The sequence below is a fragment of the Peromyscus californicus genome, unplaced genomic scaffold (assembly GCF_007827085.1).
Source record: "Peromyscus californicus insignis strain IS unplaced genomic scaffold, ASM782708v3 Scaffold_13__1_contigs__length_99412109, whole genome shotgun sequence".
Classification (NCBI taxonomy): domain Eukaryota; kingdom Metazoa; phylum Chordata; class Mammalia; order Rodentia; family Cricetidae; genus Peromyscus; species Peromyscus californicus.
The window spans coordinates 16458511-16485432 of NW_026294424.1; the positions used below are offsets into that span (position 1 = coordinate 16458511).

The 26922-nt window shown below is 38.0% G+C and overlaps 1 protein-coding gene across 2 annotated transcripts in view; it reads left to right on the plus strand.

The window, feature by feature from the left end:
• The window catches only part of CUNH2orf73 (chromosome unknown C2orf73 homolog), a 61435-nt gene extending 34806 nt beyond the window's left edge, over positions 1 to 26629 (plus strand). Inside the window, exons 3-5 of one of the 2 annotated variants that reach the window (XR_008217390.1) lie at positions 20692 to 20807; positions 21500 to 25034; positions 25991 to 26629. Coding sequence is in view for 1 of the 2 variants with exons in the window: in XM_052734568.1 (XP_052590528.1) it covers positions 20692 to 20807; positions 21500 to 21670 (287 nt within the window). In the remaining variant the exon portion in view is untranslated. Of the gene's footprint in view, positions 1 to 20691; positions 20808 to 21499; positions 25131 to 25990 lie in introns of those variants that run through there. The other variant, XM_052734568.1, reaches the window with a different exon arrangement.
• Positions 26630 to 26922: the final 293 nt, after the last annotated feature.

Consider the following 26922-nt stretch of genomic DNA (forward strand, 5'->3'; position numbering starts at 1 on the left):
CATCTAGCCCTAAATGGCAGAATCTGAAAGTCTACTCTGAGGGGTGCTGGTTGCTGTGGGGTGGAATGTCCCTCATAAGCTTTTGTGTTTGAACACTTGATGTGTTTGTAAAACCTTCAGGATGTGGACACCCCACCCCTTAGGATAGCCCAACCCAACTTCTTGTTTTCTCTGTCTGCCTCCTAATTGTCAATGCAGTGTGACTACATGCCTTCCCTGCCATGGGGCACATAAACTCACAAAGGCACACACATATGTATAAATAATAGAGGACTCTTTTTTTTTAAATGAAGACTACTGGAGCCTAGACTTTCCTTCTGGTAGAGAAAGGACCTCTTATACATTGGAATCTGATCTCACACTACATGTGATCACTTTCTGTTTTCTGCATAGATATATAGAAAATATATCTTCAACTTATTGACCAAATCACAGAGGTCAATTAAAGATCTCTAAAAGGAATCTTTTATTGACTCTTACTAGCATTATGGTTTTAAAAAATGTGACTCAGTTAACTATAATGATATTTTCAGGTAAAATCATTTTAGACTGAAAATATTTATTAATCTGTGTAAGGAAGCTCAAAATGTTTTTCTTACATCCATTCATACAACATCAAGGGTTTCATGATGGCATTTGTCTAATTAGTCTCTTTTGCTTCCCTCCTCCCCCTTTACTCCCCCCAGCCAGTTCCCTTTCTCCCACATAGTCCCCACCTTGCTTTCAACCATTCCATTACCTTCTCCACTCCTTCCCTTAAGATCTCTCCTTTTATGATCCCCTTTCTAATTTTATGATCTACATACATAATGCACAGTCATTCTCTCATGCATATAAAATTTAAATTTGAGTTTCTCATATGAAAGAAAGCACAAGGTGTTTGTCTTTCTCAGTTTGGCTTGCTTCACTCTATGATTTCTATACCATCCACTTTGCTGCAAATGTCATGATTTCATTTTTCTTCATGGCTGCATAATGTTCCTTTGTGTGTATGTACCACACCTTCATCACGCATTCATCTATAATAGCTAGATGGGTTCAATTATTTCCTGATTATTGTGAATGTGCAGCAATAAACATGGATATGCAAGAGTCTCTGTGGTGTGCTGATTTAGAAAACTTTGAGTAAATGCTCCATTTTTAATTTTCCTCACACTTCCATACTGATTTCCATACAATCTATTGTTTCTCAGGCTCTATTACAATAATCAATATATGAGAGCAGCATTTTTCAGGATGGCTCCTTCAGCTAGTACAGAATTTAAGTAACTTGCTGAAGGCCATACAGCAGATGATTGGCACAGCAGGCAGCTGGTTCCAGTGCCTGTGCTTGCTAACACCCTGCTCAGCCTCTGAAATGGTAAGGAAACCTCCCTATAAGAGGCATCCAAAGGGCTCACTGAGTATAACTGGACTTGAAAAAAAGGACACACACCTGCATATCATGAAATAGCAAAAGAAGTTATGAAGAGAAGATTCTCAAACTTCCCATTAAAAAAGTCACCATTTGAGAAATGATTCGTGTGAAGTCAAGCAGCTCGGGTGCACATGCTCAGCAAGCTTGGTTCTGTAGACTCTCAGGGAAACCATAACCTAGCAGGTTTAAGTGGCATCAGCACTAGAACACTTTCTAGTGGCATCAGCCATTGAACTTAATAAGAAGGAAACAAAGTTCTCTTTGGCTCTTAAGTGACAAAAACACTATAATTAGATAACATTGTAGGATTGTTACTAAAACTAAATAAAATAAAATTTGAAGTTCTACCACAGTGTTTATATAGTAATAATAAATGGTGGGTATGTGAGTCATTAATCATTGCATTGGTACTGGATTAGAACTTAGTTTTTAAAACCTGTCATTCTCTCTCTCTCTCTCTCTCTCTCTCTCTCTCTCTCTCTCTCTCTCTCTCTCTCTCTCTCTCTGTGTGTGTGTGTGTGTGTATGTGTGTGTGTGTGTGTGTGTGTGTGTGTGTGTGTTACTTTCTCCCCTTCTCTCCCTCCCTCTTCTATTGGTATTCCTCATTACTAAGTTCATTATTATATCCCAGGGTCTAGTATAGTGATCAAATTCAATAGTTTGAATAAACAACTGAATATGCAGTTAAATGTCAAACTACTGACTATATCTTCTTAAATAGGTACTACATATTACTCAATAAATTTAATTTAAAGTCATAATGTAATTTAAACTAACAAAGAAAAAGTCCCAACATTGGCCTGAAACAATTCCTATGCAGATGGTGTTTAGATATTAGATGAAAATTTAAAAAAATTTACTGTGACATTTTAGACTGTGTAAAACTTCAGCTGTGCACCAGGCTTTTACAACATACAAACTATAACAGCATGTACTAAGGCAAGTGGAAAGCAACCTCACATCATTCTGTTCCACCAGCCCACTTAACTGTGCCTCATCTTTGGCATTTCAGCAATGTTATCTTGTGCTGACAGTGAAAGTGCCCTTTATACCACTACACAGTTTCCTGGCTGCCATCCACAGTTAACAAATGGCCATGCTTTATTATGTCTGAGTCCCTGTAAGAACCAGTCATATATTGGATTTGTATCATAAAACTTTGTAATTTGGAAAAGTTAATCTAATCAGTGAAGGGTGGCATTTTAAGTTTAAACAAACTCTTGGCTGCTAACCTACTACTTGTTTTATTTTAATGTTGTTTTGAGTTACAGGTTCAGACCCAGTGGTAAAATTACTTTCCTAAGAAGAGTTTTTGTTTGTTGTTTCTTTTGCTCCAAGGTATATGCTTTCTTGCTGCATTTATTTATTTTTTTGTTTATTAAAATCTGGCATATGGAGCATCTTAGTTACTTTTCTGTTGCTGTGAAGAGAAATCATGACCAAAGCAATTTATAGAAGAAAGAATTTGTCTTAGATTCAAAAGGTGAGTTCCTGACCACCATGGTATGGAACATGGCAGCAGGCAAGCAGGCCTGGTGCTGCAGCAATAGCTGAGAGACATGTTGAGACAACTACTGTTAGGGTCCTGGAGAAGTCCTGCAAAAGACCACCATCCACATATGCAATCAACAAGAGTGTTTATTATTCCAGCATGCTGGGGCCTGCCATCATACACAAAGGCAAGATGATAAAGACCCAAAGAGGAAAGTGGGGGCTCCTTTTAAGCCTAATTAAGGGGACTGTCCAAGGAAGTTAGTTCATCTTAGATGTGATTGGCTATTGTGAGTGGTAATCACGTTAGTAACTTCTAGTTGGTTGGTGTTAGTTAAGGGTTGGTCAGGGCTACAGTTTTCCATTTTGGAACAGGTCTTGGCAAGTCCCAGGCTTTGTCCTTATTTGGTTATCATCTTAAGCTGTTTATGGCTTAGGCCACCAGGCCTCCTTGCTGTCGGGGGTGTTGGAGATTGATTGCCCTTTTTTTGTGGCTCTTCCTCAGAAACTGCTTGCTCAGTCTCAGGAAATGGAAATTGAGGCCTGATCTCTAAGAGAAGACTGAGCAGCCTGTTGCAGCATCTGCCTGGTCCTCTTACTACCACAAGGCTGAGAGAGGGCTAAGTGGAAATGGCTTGGGCTTTTGAAAACTCAAAGCCAACCCCCAGGGCACATCTCCTCAAACAAGACCATACCCCCTAATTCTTCCCAAACAGGTCCACCAACTGGCCACCAAGTATTCAAATCTATGAGCCTATTGGGGGTAATTTTATTCAACTACTACATAGAGCTGGAGAGATGGCTCAGCAGTCAAAAGCACTTACTGCTCTTGCAAAGGACCTGCGTTCAACTTCTGGCATCCATATTCCTCACTCACAACCTGTAACATCAGCATCTGTGGAATCTGAAACCTTTCTGTGGCCTCCATAGACATCTGAATACATATGCTCCCCCACACACTCACACACATGCACATACACATACATACTCACACACATACATACATACACACACACATATACACATACACACATACATACATATACATACACACATATAAACACCAAACACATACACACTGACACACCCATACATACACACACTGACACACACACACATATGTACACAAATAAAAATAAAATGAAAACATCTAAAATATATTATGAGAGCTACAGTTTTTACATTTGTAATATTTTTATGTAGGACTTAAATGAATTCTGCTAAAAAGAGTGCTATTTCCAAGAGGAAAACATTTACTGATGTTTTCTAAGTAACCATAAAAAATTAAGAAATGTTTTCAAATTAAAACTGCTAAGTTACAGTTGGGCAGTGGTGGTATACACCTTTTTAAACCCAGAACTCGGAGGCATAGGCAGGCAAATCTCTGAGTTCAAGGCCATCCTGGTCTACAGAGTGAGTTCCAGGACAGCCAGGACTACACAGAGAAACCCTGTCTCAAAAAACAAGACAAAACTTGCTATGTTAACACCATGTACAGAGCAAGTTGCACATTTGAATGAATCCTGGCTTTGTTAGTAAAATATCAATGGCTAGATACCAACTCTTATTTTAATTAAGGTTCTAAGAATGGATTTCAAACATTCTTCATGGACTTTGACTTGTGTTTATAGTTTTCATTTTATAAGACTTCATTCAAGAAATTAGTTGAATCAAATTTAATTCTATTTTAAAAGGCTTCTTTGTATTTTTTTAATTATATGTAGGTATGAGTGCCTGCATGTGGGTATGTGAGAGTAAGTGCCCATAAATGCCAGAGTCCTCAGATTCTCTGGAGCTGGAGTAATGGAGGGTTGTAAGCCTCTTGACATGGGCACTGGGAGCCAAATTCAGGTTCTTTCTCTGCAAGAGCAACAAGTGCTCTTAACCAATGACCCATCTCCTGCCCTCTTGAATTCTTTTTTAAAGGTGTGTTTTATTTATGTTATGTGTGTTTGCTTATGTGAGTTTATGTATATCATCATGAATTTGTATATCCCGTGAACTGGAGTTACACATAGTTGTAAGTCACCACGTGGATGCTGGGTACTGAACTCAGGTCCTAGAACAGTAAGTACTCCTAAGCTCTAAGTCATCTCTCCAGCACTGAATTTGAATTCTTACATATCATAACCATCAAGAATCTGAATGTCTTCTTTCATCTTTTCACATTTAGGTGTTGTCTACTGTGTGAATTTTTAGAAACTCTCATATGTTCACGCAGTTGAGATTAGTAGTTATGTGTAATTAATAGATATAATGTTTGAGTAGATTAAAAGAGAGACATTCCTCTCCCTTTATTTGTCCCTGTGGAGAAATGGATCCTTTTTAAAGCCATTGTTTTTTACATATAAAAGGTTCTAGATCAGGGTTTACAAGGTGCTGGGTAGTTTTTTGTCAACTTGACACAAGCTAGGGTTGTCTGGGACAAGGGAACCTCAACTAAGAAAAAGCTTCCATCAGATTGGCCTGCAGGCAAGCCTATGGTGTATTTTCTTGATCAATGATTGATGTGGGTGGGCCTAGATGAATTTCTAAATGGTCTTATTAAATAACAAACATGGAGCCAAATATAGGGGCAAAAGCCTTAGAGATCAGGGAAATAGTGAGAGCCACAGGCTAACCTTAACTCACCATGCCGCCATAGCTTCCTAAGAGATCTACTTCCTGTCTACCCAGGCCTTTATTGCCTTGTTGTTCTGCCCTCTCATTGGCTCTTAGCCCAGCTACCTCACTTCCTTGTCACTGCCTGTCTGTACAAACCTCCAGGTCTCTATGGTTGGTACTGGGATTAAAGGTGTGTGTCACCACACTTGGCTATTCCCTAGCGTGTCATTGAACACACAGAGACCCTGCTTGCCACATGATCAGAATAAGGGCATGTGCTACCACTGCCTGACTTTTATGTTAATGGCTTGCTATTTCCTCTGATCTCCAGGCAAACTTTATTATCATACAAATAAAATATCGCCGGGCGGTGGTGGCGCACGCCTTTAATCCCAGCACTCGGGAGGCAGAGCCAGGCGGATCTCTGTGAGTTCGAGGCCAGCCTGGGCTACCAAGTGAGTCCCAGGAAAGGCGCAAAGCTACACAGAGAAACCCTGTCTCGAAAAACCAAAAAAAAAAAAAAAAAAAAAAATATCATCACATTTCCCCTTTTTTGTCTAAATAAAGTAAAAAAGAATAAAAAAGTTATAACTAATATAAGAAAAACTATATACAATAAGTACAATAACTATATACAATATATACAAGCAATAAATACATCAACAGTGTCTAGTCCATTTGCATTTGACAAATTCAGAGAAAATATTCCATTATCTATTCTTTTTTGGTGAGTCCAAAATGTACCTAATTCACTTTCTATCCTAACTTGTATTACCAACAGAAAACTATCCTATGATGTCTTTCAAAAGTGTATAAACTCACACACTTTACACTTCTTAGTGAGATTCTTTTTTGAATTTCTTAACAAGGAAAACTGTAACTACGACTATCTAATCTTCAACTCCCTCAGAGACCCAAGAAGGAAATAATATTACCTAGTAAAACAGGAGTAAAATGTGAGTTGACAGAAACAGCCAGCTGCCTGGACAGTCATCCAAGGTTTCTCCGCAACATTGGGGCATCATCTTCAGCCTATAGGATTAGTGTATCTGACAGACTCATTTATGAAGTAGGATGTACACAAGGCCTACAGCTTGACCTCACATTCAGTGTGAGTATTTCATGTACCAGATAAACTTGAATTCCATCAGTGTCCTGTCATGATTCAGGATTTCAAATTCTGGAAATTGCTGGTGTTTTTGGAATTCGGCTGCCTATTCTTCTTGGCTTGTGGGTGGCTTCATCTCCTTTATTAAATGCCAGTCTACCATTGAGAGATTATACTCCATCAGCCTAGTTACTCTTTCAAGAATAACTATTTCAGCTACTATTCCACTGCACACCAGAAACCATCTGTCCACTGTCTGTTCAGTGGCGTTCGAAGAAAGGGGCACTGTACCTTTTCTGGATTACAAAGCCACTTTAGTGATAGTGCAATATTGTCCTGGCCTCAGAGGACACCTGTTGCCAAAGCTGCAACCACACTTGTCTTGGCAAGGATCAGCAGTCCTTTGTTTTGTGTCCTGTATGTCCATTTTGGATAGCATACTCTCAGCAGTCGATACGAGGGCACTTCGTTGCCAAGTGACTAAATTTTGCCACAATGAAAGTTAATTCCATATGCAGTTTTCTTCACTGCCCATATCTTCTCTGAAGTAGATTGGTGCTGCCAGGAGCCAACATGTCTCATAGTGATAAAAAAGAAAAAATTCTAAGTTATTAAAACATGTTAAATGCCATATTCTGTAGATTTATGAAGAGTTTGAAGATGACCTGTCTATCTAAAATATATCTCTGCTTAACCTTGAAAACATACCTAATATGACTACAAGTTCAATTGCAATGTCTAACTACTTTCATTTCTTTATATCCTAATAGTTGGTAATAATAACATTCAAGGACTAGCAAATTGTATTACATTGTTAAATGAACTGCATAATCTTGAACAAGATTAAAAATATACATATAGCATTTTCTAACACTATCAATCTCAATATATATAATTTGTATACAATATATAAAAATCCAATCCAATGTAAAGTGTTTAAAACTAGTAGTTGTCTTTTAAAAGGAGATTCGATAATCTACCTTTTAAATTATATCATATTTATAGCCTCTCTTTTTTCTTTTCAGAGTAGATTCAATAATCTTACCCTTTATTATATCATTTCTATCTCTTTCTTTTTTTTCAAACAAGAAACTTAAATCTAATCTCCTTTGTTTAGCCCTTTTCCTGATCATTAACAACAGCTGGTGACCAACCCTCCTAAACAATGACAACTATCCCACACCCAAAACCCACTGAAAGACCAAAAACCACCTGCCCCATACCACCTCTTGGAAATGTGGGCATCATGGTCTTAAAATTACTTCCTGCTATTTGTGGGCAAAGGCAGCTTTAGGGGATCCTGAAAAGAAAATTTTGGGGTTAATTGTCAAGTTCTAGGAAAGGTAGCTATATCATTTGTTGTCCAGTTTCTGCATAATGCCAAAGTTCAGGGCTTATCTCAAGTCCTTGCTCCAATAGTCTGTGAAGCTGGATCATCTCAGCTAGCCATCTTGAAATTGTTCTGAGCAGTTTGTAGTCCAAAGCTGATCTTTGGGTGATGTTTGTCAGCTTAGTGGTATTATTATTGTCCACATGGAATCGTTGTTGTGGGGGTCCATTATCTTTCTGGAGACTTCAAATTTGCTGTTTAGGCCTGGTCATAATTTCCTGCAGAAAAATGAGACTCAAACACAAAACCATTTACAGGCAGCTAAATGAAGCCTTTTTTTTTTTAGAATTAATTAGTACTCTATATGACCATTAATATTATAATGGAAGTTTAATGTATATATTAATCTTATAAATTTTGATATAAAATTTATAACTTAAGAAAAGTTTAAAGAATCAGAAATAGAACCAAAGAATTGAGATTAGTGGCAACAGAATAGTCCCTTAATTTTGATTTTTCTTCTGTCCCACATCAGAAGATGGCTTTTCTTCTGACATGATACAGAGATTTTCATTTTCCTTTTAACAACATGCTTGGGTTTAAAGAAGGAGAGAGTCATTCTCCAACTCCAAAGCCAGATTTAATTTTTAATTGAACTGGAACTACAAAAAGACCATTTGTGTTAAGTGTCTATAGAGAACAGCAGAAATAAACATTTAGGAAGACTTATGAAATTTTATATGTGATATACCAATAGGTCAAATTACTCCTTTTCTGGGGACATTTTTTTCTAGATGATTTGTCCTTTTCCTTCAGATGTCTCATTTATCCAGTGTTCTTCAGATTCCTTAGCCTTCATTCTCCTAAAAGACAAAAACAAAAACCTTCCCCAACCCTAAAAGGAGGTTCCCTTTATACAAGTTCAAATTGAACCTTTATCCATTTTGATGGTATCCACAGCTTATCTTCTCCTGTAAAAACAAAAGCAAAACCTCATCCCCAACGTAACACATACCCTGGTTTCCATTCTGAGGTCAGCACATCTGTAAAGTATATAGGCTGATTTAATTCTGTAGTTTTTTCTATTATCCAATGTCTCTCTGCAGCTGTTGTTCCTTTCTCATTAGCACTGAGAAAATTCAAAGTTAATAGAGCATTATGTAATCTATTTCTGGGGGTTTTTGTTACCCCTTTCTGTTTATTTAGCATGTCCTTTAGAGTTTGATTTGACCTTTCTATGATTGCTTGACCTGTAGGATTGTGTGGTATACCTGTAATATGCTTTATATTGTAATGAGCAAAAAAGTTTCATTTTACAAGAAATATATGCTGGAGCATTGTCAGTTATAATTTGTGCAGGTATACCCATGATGGCCATAACTTCTAGTAAATGTGTGACTACAAAATCAGCTTTTTGAGAACTCAAAGCAGTTGCCCACTGAAATACTGAATAAGTATCAATGGTGTGATGTACATATTTCAATTTTCCAAATTATGCAAAGTGAAACACATCTTTATGCAAGATTTCATTCCTCTGAGTACCCTTTGGGTTACCTCCTGCTGGTAATGGAGTCTGATTCTAAAAAGAACAAGTAGGATATTTCCTTACAATTTCCTTGGCTTGTTGCCAAGTTATGGAAAAATTCTTTTTTAAACCTTTACTTTGACATGATGTTTTTATGAAATTCTGAGGCCTCCAGCACATTTCCTATCAATAATTTATCAATCTCATCATTACCTTGTGCTAGAAGGCCTGGCAGACCTATTTGGGATCAGATGTGAGTTATTTATAAGAGATGCTTCCTAGTCCCGATTATATCTTGTAACTGATTAAATAGTGAAGTTAATTCTGACTCATCAGGGATAAATTCTGCAATCTCAACATGTAACACCACTCTTTTAGCATACTGAGAGTCAGTAACTATGTTGAGAGATTCTGAAAAACCCATTAATACCAACAGAATAGCATACAATTCTGATTTTTTAACTGAATTATAAGAACTTTGAACCACTTTACTTAAATTTTCTGATTTGTAACCTGCCTTTCCTTTTTTGTTTGCATCTGTATAAAATGTACGAGCTCAAGATATGGGTGTTTCCTGTACAATATTGAACATTCCCTGTGGGAGAATCCTCTATTGATATCTCTTAACTGGTTGAGAATTATTATAAGTAGGCACCATGAAGGCAAATCTTTCTCTTTCTGTTTCTTGTAAGGGTATTGAAAAGAATCCGTCTTTTAAACCAATAACTGTAAGAGGTCATCCTTTAGGTAACAGAGTAGGCAAAGGAATTCCAGATTGTAGAGAGCCCATTGACTGAATTACTTTGTTAATTGCTCTTAAGTCTGTTACCATTCTCCATTAACCAGATTTCTTTTTAATAACAAATACAGGAGAATTCCAAGGGCTGGTTGATTCTTCAATATGCTGAGCATTTAACTGCTCTTGTACCAGCTCTTCTAAAGCCTGCAGTTTCTCTGTTGTTAAAGACCATTGCTGAACCCATACAGGCTTGTCTTTTAACCATTTTAAAGATAGAGCTGTTTGTGTCTTTGGAAGATCAGCACTTGTTGTGCCCTGTTTTTGTACAATCTGGATGGCTGATGATGACTCTTTAGAATAATACCTCCTAATATTTCCTCAGAAACATGTGTTAGTTTGATTTGTTTCTAAGGTTGGAGGAATGTTAATCTGAGTATTCCATTGTTGTAATAGATCAGGGCCCCATAAGTTCATAGCTATATTAGCCACATATGGCTTTAATTTTCTTCTCTGTCCTTCTGAACCTATACTTTCAAGCCATCTTGCACTCTGTTTCACTAGAGATAGTGTTCCAATCCCTAACAGTTGAACATTTACCTCCTGAAGAGGCCAATTTGGATGCCAAAATTCTGGTGCAATTATTGTCACATCTGCACCCATGTCTACTAAACTTTCCAAGAAAACGTCATTTATTTGTATTTTAAATTTTGGTCTTTGTTCATTTACAGAAGTTTGCCCAAAAATTCACTTTATGGTTTCTCCTGAATTTTCTATTCTCTCTGCAACAGCTGTTCTATCACCTCAAGCAGCCTGGTTTATTCCAATAGGCATTTGGTTATTTAATTGCTCTGAGAAGGGGTTTCTTCTATGATGGCAGGAAAGGTCTGAACTGAATTTGCTGTGGGGGCCTGCATGAGGCCCCTCTGGGAGGTTCCTGAGGACAGAGGCAAAGGATTACCTGTCTGTCCCTTGTTGATCTACATTTGTTGGTCCAATGTTTACCCTTACCACACCTTCTGCATAATCCAGAAAGGAGGGGCATTCTGCTGCATTGGTCCTTGAATAAACATTCTTTCTAGGAATGCCATGTTTACACTCCATTTTTAAATGACCTTGTTTTCCACACCCAAAACATCTGACATTTTTTGTCAAAGCTTTTGAAATTACTTCTCCTATCCACATATCATCATGGTCATGAGACTCAATATTAATTGTGTCACTGAGTCAGTCCTCCAAGGGTGCAGATATTGCCTTTAATGGCCTAATTATTCTTTTGCATGCTGCATTCATGTTCTCAAAAGCCAAAGATTCAATTATTATCTGTCTAACTTCTGAATATGGTATCATTCTATTTACTGATGAAGACAACCTTTGTAAGAAATCCAGGAAAGATTCTCTAGGGCCCTGTATAACTTTTGTGAATGATTCAATTTTCTTTCCTGCTTCCTCAATTCTGTCCCATGAATTCATGGCTTCCATGCAGCATAGAATTAAGGTTTGGTTATCATGTAAACATTGTCTTTGTATATCAGCATATTTGCCTTCTCCAAGAAACTGATACTGGGAAATTTCCACACCTCTGGTTCTACACTGGTGTTTTATTGTCTTAGCCTCCTCCTTAAGCCAGGTGTGCCACTGTAATTGTGCTCTGGATTCCAGGACAACTGTTACCAATTATTTCCAGTCCCGAGGAATTACAAATTGACCACAAGTTTAACATTTGATTTACAAATGGAGAATGCATGCCATATGATAGTATAGCTTCCTTAAATCTCCTTAAAACTAACATTTCTACCAGAGTCTAATTAGCTTGTACATACCCTTGAGCAGGTAGTTCCTGTAAGGCTACCAGATAAATTAAGTTTGATTGTTTGAAAACAGGCTGTCTTTCTGTAACTATATAATTCAATCCTGTAATAATTTTACCTTTAAATTCTTCTGTCTGGGTCTGAATTTCTCTATAATTCATTTTAACAGGTCTTTCTAAAGCTTTTCTCTTGGCCCTTGAACTGACCAACCTTTTTAATACTAAAATGAAGATAATTAAACAAATAATATGCATAATTGATGTTATGTGCATCCCATCAACATTAATTATCCTCTCATTTAATTGTTCCATTTTCAGACTTCCTAATGTATTATCAAACAAGGACAAATTTCCTTACATTGTAAAAATATTTCCCATTTTTTAATGTGGGAAATTTTTTTTCTTTTTTAACTAGTTTCTCCCTTTAAGATATCTGATATCTTGGCCGGGCGGTGGTGGCGCACGCCTTTAATCCCAGCACTCGGGAGGCAGAGCCAGGCGGATCTCTGTGAGTTTGAGGCCAGCCTGGGCTACCAAGTGAGTGCCAGAAAAGGCTCAAAGCTACACAGAGAAACCCTGTCTCGAAAAACCAAAAAAAAAAAAAAAAAAAAAAAAAGATATCTGATATCTTAATTGACTTACCAAGTCTTCATAGAACAGTAGATGTCCGAGAGAATTTCAAAACAGCTACCTAGCATGGTGGCTGTCTGAAATGGGAATCGAGAGAGAGAGAGAGAGAGAGAGAGAGAGAGAGAGAGAGAACCTACTAAAAGCTAAAAACTAAAGCAAGTTCAGCCACGTGATTTGGCCTGAGCCAAGTGCTCTGTAAACCCATATATTGCTGAAATTATTTAGGCCACTCCACATAGTTAAAAGGGAGGTTTATGCCGGGCGGTGGTGGCGCACGCCTTTAATCCCAGCACTCGGGAGGCAGAGCCAGGCAGATCTCTGTGAGTTCGAGGCCAGCCTGGACTACCAAGTGAGTTCCAGGAAAGGCGCAAAGCTACACAGAGAAACCCTGTCTCGAAAAACCAAAAAAAAAAAAAAAAAAAAAAGGGAGGTTTATTTTGTGGGGTAACTTACAAGTGAAGGGATAGTTTACATGGTCTGGGAAAGGTGTGGCACAGTCCGGCAGTGTTCTCTGGAGAACTCTGCTCGGTTTACCGCCAGTGTCCAGGGTCCAGGAACCAAGAGAGCCTACTCATCCAGATCTTGGGTCCTCTCTTGGCCCTGCCTTGTAGGTGTGACAGTTACCTAAGCCTCAATGGGGGTTGGAACTTTTAGATCAAAGCTGGAATGGCTACCCACTACATCTCCCCCTTTTGTCTAAATAAGAAGGTTCTAACCTAATACAAGACTAGATACAAAGGAATGGTTACCAATTATTGTCAAGGAGTAATGAGGGATAATGACCTAGATAAGATGGAACTACAACCAATGTGAACAATATCAAGCAAGAAACACATACTAAAATCCAGAGAAGTCTAGAGCGTAGGTAAATGGCATGTTACAAAGATCATTCCAAAAGGTGTCCTATCCTAAAGAACCTGAATCTAATACTTAATATGTTCTAAGATATTATATGTATATACTAAGTTGTAACTATAACTGCTAGTCTTCAATCCAATCAAAGACCTGAGAAGGAATACAATGGTACCTGAGAAATGGAAGATGGATGCAAGCAACTTTTGGGAGTCTTGCAAGAGTAGACAGAGACAGCTGGCAGCCTGGACAGTCACCTAATGTTTCTCAGCATTGTTGGTGTATTCAAATTGGCTACAGGCCTGGAGTATCTGACAGATCATTTTCAGAAGCAGGAATTCTGAAAGACCATCTTACCCTGTCTTGGCAGAGTTTAGAGGTCACTTTTCCTTGTGTCCCGCTTGTCCAGAAGGACAGCACTCATATTGTCAGCAGTTGAGGCAAGGGCAGTTCTTTGCCCAGCAGGCCATTTTGTGCCAAGAAGAAGACAAACTTCCAAATGGAAATGTCTTAGAAGTCCATTGTTCTCTCAGGATCAAATTGGTGCTGCCAGGAGCAATTGTGTCTCACATCAACAGAATTCTAAGTTATTTAAATGTCATATTCTCAGGGTCTATGAAGTGTTTGAAGATTACCTGTCCATCCGATCTATGTATCTGTAAATCTTGAAAACCTAACTAACATAACTATAGAGATGACAAGCATAGGTGACTATAAATCTGTAAGTCTTATTTACCGAAATAACCTAAGGACTAAGGCTTCATGTAAACAAGGTAAACAGTCTATAAGCAAATGTACGGTAAAGGACGATGACTTCAAAATTGTGACAATACACAAGATATTTATAACAGAGGTAGGAATGTATAGTGTGATATGCAATATGACAATAATCTTAAATATGTATCAATATGCAGAATATCATAAAGAGAAGTAGAACATCACTTACAATATGACAGATATAAATTTACGTTTCTATCAATATACAAATATTTCCAATAAGAGTAGAAATATATGTACATTATAACCAATATAGTTCTGTATTTGTATCAATATACAAATTATCTTAAACAGGAATATAGAAATGGTTTACATTTGTATCAACATATAAGAATCCAGAACAGTGCAAATTACAGTACAAATTATCTAAGGCTGCTTTTTTACTAAATTTGTTTACTAGTATATACAATAATCTACCATATAATATCTTATACCTATCCATTCCATTTCTTCTTTTCCCTTTTTTTGAGACACTTTTTCTTTTCTTCAGGAGAATACTGAGTTTAATATTTTATTCCACCCCCAACCCTATAACCATCATCCATAACCCTGAGAAATATGAAACCTTAGGGAGAAGGGGCGTCGTTTTCTTAGAATTGCTTCCTACTGTTTAGGGGGTGATAGTATCTCTGTTGGGTACTGTGAGAAAGCTTAGATAATTGAATCTCAGTTAGACTAACTGTAGATTCCGTAGCAAGTCTTAGAGTAATGGATAAGATTGTCTGAAATTCTGGCAAGAAGTGTAGTATGATGATGATTGCCATGGCATCATTCTGGACTGGGTAGAGTTGTTGTCGTTGGGGCCCCATCTTCCTTTTGGAGACTTCAGAGATTGGTATTGGAAAAACTTATTTTTTATCAAAATGGAAAGTTTAGATTTAAAGATGACATGACATGTAAGAAAGGATTCTGAGAAATCAAGAGTAAGCATGGAGAGAATTAGAATCTTAAAGACAATGGTCCCTTTTTATTGATTTTCTTCTGTCCCACACCAGAGAGCTCTTGGCTACCCACTACACCCATAAGCAGTCCGGCCACTTGCAGCTCTAGCCCCTTGCAGCTCTGGCCACATGAATTGGATTTCTGGCTGCAAGCAGCTCCAGCTGCATGTAGCCAGATTGATTGTAGCTCTGGCCGAGCCAAGGAGCCTATAAGCTCAGGCCAGGTGGGTCTATAACCCCTGGCCTGTAAGGCCACCAATGCTTTTTAATGAATTCTTGCCACGTGGGCACCAATTGTAGGAAAATTTCTCAATGGTCTTATTAAATAAGAAACACAGAGTCAAATATAGGGCTGAAAGCTTTAGAGATCAGGGAAATAGTGAGAGCTACCAGCTAACCTTAACTCACCATGCCGACATAGCTTCCCAAGAGATCTACTTCCTGTCTACCCAGGCTTTTATTGCCTTGTTGTTCTGCTCTCTCGGCCCAGCTACCTCACTTCCTTGTCATTGCCTGTCTGTACAAACCTCCAGGTCTCTATGGTTGGTACTGGGATTAAAGGCATGTGTTACCACTCTTGGCTATTCCCTAGCGTGTTGTTGAACACACAGAGACCCTGCCTGCCATGTGATCAGATTAAGGGCATGTGCTACCACTGCCTGACTTTTATGTTAATGGCTTGCTATTTCCTCTGATCTCCAGGCAAACTTTATTAACATACAAATAAAATATCACCACATTTCAGCACAAATAAAATATCTCTACACAGCACAGTCAATTGTGGGCAGTGCCACCCCTGGGCAGGTGGTATTGGGTTGTATAAGAACACAGGCTAAGCATGCTATGAAAAACAAGTCAGTAAGCAGTCTTCCTCCATGGTCTCTGCTTCAGTTGCTGACCAGCTTGATTTCCTGCCTTGGCTTCTCTTCATGATGGACAATGATCAGGACATGTAAGCCAAACAAACCCTTTCTTCCCCAAGTTGTTTTTGGTCAGGGTCTTTATTATAGCAATAGAAAGCAAAGTAGGACACCAGGTAATTCATTCTAATTAATTCTTCTGATGCATTTCTATTTCAGTATCTTCATAACAAGCTACCTTAATTTAATTGCTTAAAAGAACACACATCTTATTTGCTCAGTGTTCTACAATCTGGACCTGGGTTGTGTGTCAGTGTTCTGTTCAGAGGCAGGCACCCTAGGATGTCTGGTCCTCTCCTCCTGTGGTCTCTTTAGGTAGTTTGCCTATCAAAGTGGCTGGACTTCTTATTCAGCAACTCAAGTTTCCCAGAATACAAAAAGCAGAAGCTGCAAAGCCTCCTTGAGGTGTGTGCTAGGAGCTTGCATTGTGTCCCTTCTGCCACATTGTATTGATCCCAGCTAATCACAAGGCCTGACCATTTTTACTGACAATATGTTCTGACTTTTCATAGGAATAATACTTATTTTTCCATTCTTTAGATCTTGTCTTTTCAGGATATATATATATATATATATATATATATATATATATATATATATATACCCTGAAATGCCATATATATATGGCATTCTCCTTGATTTATTTATATTTTTATTTGAATGCATCCTTGAAAAATGTGGGATTAAAAAGGTTGGTTCTTTGAGAAAATCAACAAGATAGACAAACCCTTATCCAAACTAACTAAAAGGCAGAGATAAAATATATAAATTGACAAAATACAAAATGAAAAGGGAGACAGGACAACAGAAAATAAGGAAATTCAGAGAATCATTAGTTCATACTTCCAAAACTTGTATGTCACAAAATTGGAAAATCCAAAAGAAATGGGCAATTTCTTCATATATACCAGCTACAAAAATTTAGTCAAGATCAGATAAACAATTTAAATAGACCTATAACCCCTAAGGAAATAGAAGCAGTCATTCAAAATCTCCCAATCAAGAAAAAAAAAAGCTCAGAGTCAGATGGTTTTAGCATAGAACTCTACCAGACTTTCAAAGAAGAGCTAATACCAATACCCCTCAAATTATTCCATAAAATAGAACCAGAAGGAACATTGCCAAATTCATTTTATGAAGCCACTGTCACCCTGATTCCCAAACCATGCAAAGACCCAACAAAGAAAGAGAATTACAGACCAATTTCACTCATGAACATTGATGCAAAAATACCCAATAAAATACCCACAAACTGAATCTAAGAACACATCAGAAAGATCATCCACCATGACCAAATAGGCTTCATCCCAGAGATGCAGGGATTGTTCAACATACAAATATCTGTGAATGTAATCCACCATATAAACAAACTGAAAGAAAGGATCCATATGATCATCTCATTAGATACTGAAAAGGCCTTTGACAAAATCGAACATCCCACCATGATAAAAGTGTTGGAGAGATCAGGGTTACAGCCTAAACATAGGATTAGGATCCTACCTACACAAATTAAAGGCAGTATACAGCAAGCCAATAGCCAACATCAAATTAAATGAAGAGAAACTCAAAGCAATTCCACTAAAATCAGGAAAAAGACTGTCCACTCTCTCTATCTCTATTCAGTATTCAATATAGTACCCAAAGTTCTAGCTAGAGCAATAAGACAACTAAAGGAGATCAAGGGGATACAAATTGGAAAGGAAGAAGTATTGATATTTGAAGATGATATGATAGTATACATGTGACCCAAAAAACTCTACCAGGGAACTCCTACAGCTGATAAACACCTTTAGTGAAGTAGCTGGATATAAGATTAACTAAAAAAAAAAAAAACCAGTAGCCCTTCTATATGATAAACAGGCTGAAAAAGAAATCAGAAAAACGTCACCCTTTACAATATCCACAAATAGTATAAAATACCTTGGTGTAACTCTTACCAGGAAAGACCTATATGGCAAGAACTTTAAGTCTTTGATGAAGATATCAGAAGATGGAAAGATCTCCCATCCTCATGGATTGGTAGGATTAACTGGTAAAAATGACCGTATTACCAAAAGTAATCTATAGATTCAATGCAATTCCCATCAAAATTCCAACATAATTCTTTACAGACCTTGAAAGGACAATACTCAGTTTCATATGGAAAAGAAAAAAACAGGATAGCTAAAACAATCCTGTACAATAAAAGAGCTTCTGGAAGTATCACCATCCCTGATTTCAATCTATACTACACAGCCATAGTAATAAAAACAGCATGGTATTAGCATAAAAAACAGACAGGTTGATCAATGGAACCAAACTGAAGACCCAGACATAAATCAACATACCTATGGACACCTGATTTTTTATTTTAAAAAAAGCCAGAAATATACAATGGGAAAAAAAGAAAGCATCTTCAAAAAATGGTGTTAGTCTAACTAGATGTCGGCATGTAGAAGAATGCAAATAGATCTATATCTATCATCCTGCACAAAATTCAAGACCAAGGGGCTCAAAGGCCTCAACATATATATTAACCAGATACACTGAATCTGACAGAAAAGAAAGTGGGGAATAGCCTTGAATGCATTGGCACAGGAGACAACCTCCTGAATGGAACATCAATTGTGCAGGCACTAAGATCAACAATTAATAAATGGGCCCTTATGAAACTGAAAAGCTTCTGTAAGGCAAAGGACATTCTCAAAAGGACAAAACGGCAGCCTACTAATGTGTTTCTGTTACCTTAGCGGCTACACATGAATCTACTGATATTTTAATTACCATTCACTCCCCACAGGCCCAAAGTCAGTGCCCTGCTCACCACTCAGGCTGTGACCTGGAGATACTTCTGGTCTAAGGCCCCAGCTCTTCTATAACTGAGATATGTAGGTTTAAAGTAAGCCTCTATAGTTCTATTTACCAACAAAGACTCGAAAGTCAAATGTGGGGATAAAATCTGCTAGTTTTATAAGTACTTGAATATTCATCATTCTTACTAGAAAAAGTATTTTATGTCAATATCTGAATATCAAATAGAATTCATAAATGTTAATAAGTATCATTTATTAATGTATTTTCCATACTTACCTATTTCTCCAAATTAGAACATGTTCTTTTGCTTGTTTTTGACGGGGTCTCATTATATCACCTTTGCTGACCTGAAATTTGCCATATAGACCAGGCTAGCCTCATACTGACTGAGCTACACCTGCCTCTACCTCCTGAGTGCTCACAGTAAAGGTGTTCACTATCATGTCAAGCAACAATCTGTCACACTGGGGAAAGCCATATGTTATTTTATTTTGTTCTGCTTTGTTTGAGACAGAGTCTCACTGTGTATCCCAGGCTTAGTCTTGAACTCATTCTATAGCACAGGCTGGCATCAAACTTGTGGCACTCCTCCTGTCTGAGTGTTGCGATTAAAGCTTATACCACCACTTTCAGCATAAAGGTATGAGTCCTAGAAATTATATATATATATATATATGGTATTATATATAATTATATATATGGTACATAATTTGAATGCTAGAAAAATATAAAATATATAATCAAAATTTAATTTACCTCTCTCTACCTTTCCTCAGTCACAAAATTCTCTCCCCTATAGGAACTATCAGAATCAATTTCTTATACATTATTCCAGAGATATGTCAAGGATATGCAAATTATTACATCCATGTCTATATTTGTTAAAAGGAGAATCAAAAGTATTTTCTTTGACAGAATTCATTCAACTCTTTGATTGTTAGCAGCAGGTGGACATTGCAAATGAGTGGAACCTCTGGTATCGGATTGAAGTGTAAAGAATTTGTGTTCAGCAATGCCAGCCATCCTGGGTGTCCCAGTGACATCAGCACAGAAGTCTTTGGCCATCATCATAATCACTCAGCCATGGCCACATATCCAGCAGAAATCTTTTCATACCCTTTCTAGTTGTCAAAAATAATTTGACAAACAACTTATGTTTTCACTAAGGCATATTGGTTTCTATTTAAAAGCATATCTAATAAGAGCTGAAGAAATGGCTTAGTGGTTAAAAGCACTGGCTGCTCTTCTAGATGACCTGGGTTTTATTCTCAGCACCACATAGTGGCCCACAACCTTCTGTAACTCCAGTCCTAGGGGATTTGACCCCCTCTTCCAGCCTTTGAAAGTATCAGACACACATGTGCATATACATATATGCAGGCAAAATACTCAGACACATATAATAAAAATATTTTTAATTTATCAATTCCATGTGTGGAACTAATTTGTTTTGATTTAGATCTTTTCATGCAAAATAAATTCTGAATCCATAATATTGAAATATGGGTAGGTAACTTACTTAAGGAATTTCTGTTGACTTTTTTTAATTGAGAAACGGTCTTATCTTGCAGCCCTGGAACTCACTATGTACAGCAGGCTGTCCTTTGCCTCCTAAGCATCAGGACATGAAGGAGTCTACCACCATGCCTGGCATTTTTTGATAGTTTCATAAAGCATAAATATTACAATATTTATATTTCCATACACAACTCTAGTTATTGTACTGATTTCACTGAAATATCTCTCATTTTTCCTAGTTCCACTTACCTGTCTGAGTTCATCAGCAGAACATGAAAAAAATTTTGTAGAATACATCTCCTTTATACATCAATATGATTCCAGGAAAACTCCCAATGAGCCCATCCGGGGAAAGGTGAGGCAGTGTTTAGAACTAATTACTTAATACTGTAGGACTGAGTAAACTTATGGGAGAACTTGTAAGCCTTTTAAGTCATACTTGTCTTTCTAAAAGTTTATCTAAGCAAAGGTAGTCATCAGTAGGTTAGTCGAAGCTACAAGTCATATAAAAACCAAGGACGGTATTGTGATTTTGAACCAAAGGGGTTTTTGTTTATATATTGAGAGCACTAGCTTAAAGCAATATTGGTAAAATTTTAGATGTTCTTATATACAGAACAGAATTCAATAGTAGTTGCTAGAATGTTTTCAACTATACAGATGTTTGTTTTCATAGTTCATTGTAAGTAATCCTTTCAGACATTTGGACACAATCATCAATTCTACAAATTGTAGTTTTATTTGCAGTCATAGCAACCTACAAAGCAAAAAATAAAATTTGATACAAATAGTTGTGTACACTCCAGTGATAGGAAAGCACAGATGCTTCCTTGACTGTCTGCTTTTTACTTCTCTGCTCTCATTTATTTTCTCTCTGTTTACAAGGCTCACCAAAACTTCTGGTGGCATCTTTAGTTTTGGACTCAAGTGACAGTCAATGGAAAGGCAGACAAATAAGTTCCTTCATCATCAGGACTTGAACTAACCCACACACTCAGCTACAGTTCATGCTTCTGTGGATAATGTCATCTTTGTTTTCCTTTCCAGAGGTATGGAACCTTTGTGCAGAGAGAAATAAAGCCACGGACTACACCATTAATTCCTAAGGGACCAGAGGTATTACTAAACACTCCAGGGTCATGTTCATCAGGACAGCCCCAAAATACAGAAAAAGAAAATTCATCAGGAGATAGAGTGACCTCACCCGGCCTGTGCTGACAGAATTCCCAAGAACTGCTGCAGACCTAAAACAGCTTATCAGAAACAGAAGGCAGTCCAGCCCAGCAGGCCCAGTGCCTGGGGTGTGGGCAAGCTCTTCTCACCAGGCATAGGCCTTTGAACCTGCTAATAATAAAGTCAGGGTGAGGACAAATTCTGGTGTATCAGATGAAAGCGTCATCCCTGGAATGTAGGCAGATTTCCCCAGTGTCATGAGGGCACTTGGTGTTGTTATCAGTAACCTCAGAACACAGAATTTACATAAATAGGGGGGAAATTAAATAATACACCTCAATTTTAAGCGGTCCAAATGAGTGATAGATTAGGAAACAGTGTATCTGTCTCTTTTATAAACAAAACAACTTAATAGAAAAACAAACTCTTAAAGGAGAGGCCCAGTTTACACAATCATTAGTTACAGCCCTGGAATCAAACTGGCTGGAATGTTGACTGTATTTCATGAAAGTTGTGTGACCTTGGCTAAGTTACTTAACCATGACCAAAAAGCAAGCTGGGGAGGAAAGGGTTTATTAGACTTACACTTCAGCATTGCTGTTCACCACTGAAGGAAGTCAGGACAGGAACTCAAGACAGGGCAGGATCCTGGAAGCAGGAGCTGATGCAGAAGCCTTGGAGGGGAGCTGCATCCTGGCTTGCTTCCCATGGCTTGCTCAGCTGAACTTCTTATAGAACCCAGAACTAGCAGCCTAGGGATGGCACCACACACTATGGGCTGGGCCTTCCCCCATTGATCACTAAATAAGAAAATGCCTTACAGCTGGATCTCATGGAGGCATTTCCTCAGCTGAGGTTCCTTCCTCTGATGACTCTAGCTTGTAACAAGTTTGCACACAAAACCAGCCAGTACAACTTCTTTAGATTTCATAAAGTTATTGAGCACGAGATTGTACACATTGATCAATATATGGTCATTGTAATCCCATCATTACTTAAATGTTCAATTTAAGGATAATTTTCTATAAATTTTAATTCTTCTTTCTTATTCTAAAACTTAGACCTCCTCTATACACAACTGGGTGATGTGGGATGTCTTTCTGTATGCTGTGAATATGTGTTGCTCTAATTGGTGGATAAATAAAGCTGCATTGGCCTATGGCAAGGCAACTTAGAGGCAGGTGGGAAATCTAAGCATATATATGGAGAAAAGAAAGGAAAGGAGAGAGAGATGCCAGCTGCCACCAAAGGAGCAGCAAGAGGCCAGCAGACTGGTAATGCCACGACCACATGGCAATTTATAAATTAATAGAAATGGGTTAAGTTACAAGAGCTAGCAAGCAAGAAGCCTGCCATAGGTCATACAATTGGTAATTAATATAAGCCTCTCAATTATTATTTTATAAGCAGCTGTGGGACCATGGGGCCAAGTGGAACTGGAGAAATCTTCCAGCTCTAATTGGCACCCAGACATGGTAGCAAGAATTTCCTCCAAAATCCTAAGAAAGCTTTTTAAAAATTTCTAAAACAGAGCTAAAAGCAGCTTCCTAAATGTGTCTCTCAGGCAAGCCATGAGCTACACTATGGTGGGTTCACAGCATGTGGGCTTGAGCTACAGCATGGAGAATTCCCACCAAGTTACACAGAGGTTTCTCCAAGCTGTGCAGCACTCTGTATAGTGGATTTAGCTTTTGCTAGTTAAAAAAAAAAAATTTGAAAAAAAGGTTTCTGGGCTACACATTTCTTGATAGAGGCATAGACCTACTGCCTCCCAGAGTCAGCAGAGAGTATGACTCCCCCAGAGCTGATGATAAAGGTACCTCTGCCATGTTGAGAAGCTGCAGTGGGTGGAGTCAGCAGCCAAGGCCACTTTTCATCCTAGCCATGCAGTTTAACAGTTTAAAATCTCTCCTGGTCAGAGAAGGATTATAGATTCACAATAAGACAGATTCAGATGGAATAAAACTCTAAACTGTTTACAATGTGTGTAAAAATGTAGGTAGACTTGGAAGAGAGAGAAAAAAGAATATATGCAGTTATATAAAGAAATAGGAATATATGCAGTTATATAAAGAAATAGATAGTTTTTAAAAATACAGTCTTTAAAGAGACAGTAAAAGTAATATAAAAATAAGCCACATAAAGATGGAAATCACACACAGAGTCTGGATTATATTGTCTTTGGAATTTTTAACTGCAGAGAGACATTTGATTGTAAAGGCTACTCAGTTAAACCAGTGTGGACATTTGAAAGCTATCTTGACTTCAAAATATGTGTCTAAGGATATGTTGCCTTGGAAAAGAGGTTCTGCTTTTGTTTCCACAGAAGATGAGAACCTATGGATTGCTTCTAGGCTAATATGGTTTGATCAACCAAAATCCCCTGAAAGGTTGATACAGCCTCACAGACTACTACAGCCATGATTTAACTACAATTCTTAATTTTCTCAGGATCCCCATAAGAATGCCAGTGCCCCCCAATTACCAGGAAGTAGTATAAGAAGCTGCACTCAAATTCCCAAAATATTGCTTATTTTCATTTATTTTTTTAATTTGGAAAATTGAAATATGTACACCATACCATTGATACTTATTCAGGATTTTAATGGGCAACTGCTTTGAGTTCTGAAAAAGCTGATTCTGTAGTCACACATTTACTAGAAGTTATGGCCATCATGGATATACTTGCACAAATTATAACTGACAATGCTCCAGCATATGTTTCTTGTAAAATGAAACATTTTTTTGCTCATTACAATATAAAGCATATTACAGGCAACACTACACAATCCTACCAGCCGAGCAGTTATAGAAAGATCAAACAGAACTCTAAAGGACATGCTAAATAAACAGAAAGGGGTAACAAAAACTCCCAGAAATAGATTACATAATGCTCTATTAACTTTGAATTTTCTCAATGCTAGTGAGAAAGGAACAACAGCTGCAGAGAGACATTGAATAATAGAAAAAACTACAGAATTAAATCAGCCTATATACTTTAAGGATGTGCTGACCTCAAAATGGAAACCAGGAGATGTGTTATGTTGGGGACGAGGTTTTGCTTTTGTTTCTACAGAAGAAGATAAGCTGTGGATACCATCAAAATGGATAAAGGTTCAATTTGAACGAGAGACCTCTTAATTAGAAGAGGTAATAGTTCATCAACCAGCATGACCATTCAATTTAAACTAATTTATACCATTAACACATGCATTTTCATTTAATCAGATATAACTTGCCAATAGGGAACCTCCCCAAAGTTAATCTTGGGGAAAGGTTTTTGTTTTTGTCTTTTAGGAGAATGAAGGCTAAGGAATCTGAAGAACACTGGACAGATTGAAACATCTGAAGAAAAATGACAAATCATCTAGAAAAAATGTCCCCAGAAAAGGAGTAAATTGGCCTATTGGTATATCACATATAAAATTTCATAAGTCTTCCTAAATGTTTATTTCTGCTCTTCTCTAAAGACACTTAACACAAATGGTCTTCTTGTAGTCCCAGTACAATTAAAAATTAAAACTGGCTTTGGAGTTGGAGAATGACTCTCTCCTTCTTTATTTTTTTTTTTTCCCTCTGTGTAGTTTTTTTTTTTTTATTTATTTTTTTTTTATTTTTTTTTAATTTATTTTAATTTATTTTGCAATACAATTCAGTTCTACATATCGGTCACGGATTTCCTTGTTCTCCCCCCTCCCGTCCCCCTCACCTTCCCCCCAACGCCCCCCCCCATTCCCATCTCCTCCAGGGCAAAGCCTTCCCCATAGACTGAGGTCAACCTGGTAGACTCAGTCCAGGTAGGTCTAGTCCCCTCCTCCCAGGCCAAGCCAAACAATCCTGCATAGGCCCCAGGTTTCAAACAGCCAACTCATGCAATGAGCACAAGATCTGGTCCCACTGCCTGGATGCCTCCCAAACAGATCAAGCCAATCAACTGTCTCACCCATTCGGAGGGCCTGATCCAGTGTGGACCCCTCAGCCATTGGTTCATAGTTCATGTGTTTCCATTCATTTGGCTATTTGTCCCTGTGCTTTATCCAACCTTGGTCTCAACAATTCTCGCTCATATAAACCCTCCTCATTCTCGCTAATTGGACTCCCAGAGATCCACCCAGGGCCTAGTCATGGATCTCTGCATCCAGATCCCTCAGTAGTTGGATGAGGTTTCTAGCACAACAATTAGGGTGTTTGGCCATCCCATCACCAGAGTAGGTCAGTTCGGGCTGTCTCTCGACCATTGCCGGCAGTCTGTTGTGTGGGTATCTTTGTGGATTTCTGTGGGCCTCTCTAGCACTTTGCTTCTTCCTGTTCTCATGTGGTCTTCATTTACCATGGTCTCCTATTCCTTGTTCTCCCTCTCTGTAGAGAAATAATCAATCAATGGGACCTTTTGAAACTGAGAAGCTTTTGTAGAGCAAAGGATACGGTCAACAAGGCAAAGCGACAGCCTACAGAATGGGAAAAGATCTTCACCAACCCCACATCTGACAGAGGACTGATATCCAGAATATATAAGGAACTCAAGAAATTAGACATCAAAATGCCCAACAGTCCAATTAAGAAATGGGCTATAGAACTAAACAGAGAATTCTCAACAGAGGAAACTCAAATGGCCGAAAGACATTTAAGGAATTGCTCATCATCCCTAATCATCAGGGAAATGCAAATCAAAACAACTCTGAGATACCACCTTACGCCTGTCAGAATGGCTAAGATCAAAAACACTGAAGACACCTTATGCTGGAGAGGATGTGGAGCTAGAGGAACTCTCCTCCACTGCTGGTGGGAATGCAAGCTTGTACAACCACTTTGGAAATCAATATGGCGCTTTCTTAGAAAATTGGGAATCAATCTCCCCCAAGATCCAGCTATACCACTCTTGGGCATATACCCAAGAAATGCTCAACCACACCATAAGAGCACTTGTTCAGCTATGTTCATATCAGCATTGTTTGTAATAGCCAGAACATGGAAACAACCCAGATGCCCTTCAACTGAAGAATGGATAAACAAAATGTGGTACATATACACAATGGAATACTACTCAGCAGAAAAAAACAATGGCATCATGAGGTTTGCAGACAAATGGATGGATCTAGAAAAAATCATCCTGAGTGAGGTAACCCAGACTCAGAAAGACAAACATGGTATGTACTCACTCATAGCAGGATACTAGACATGAAACAAGGATGAATTGTCTGCTACTCACATCACCAGGGAGGCTACCCGGAAAACAGGACCCCAAGAAAGACACAGGGATCGCCCAATGACAGAGAAATGGAATGAGATCTACATGA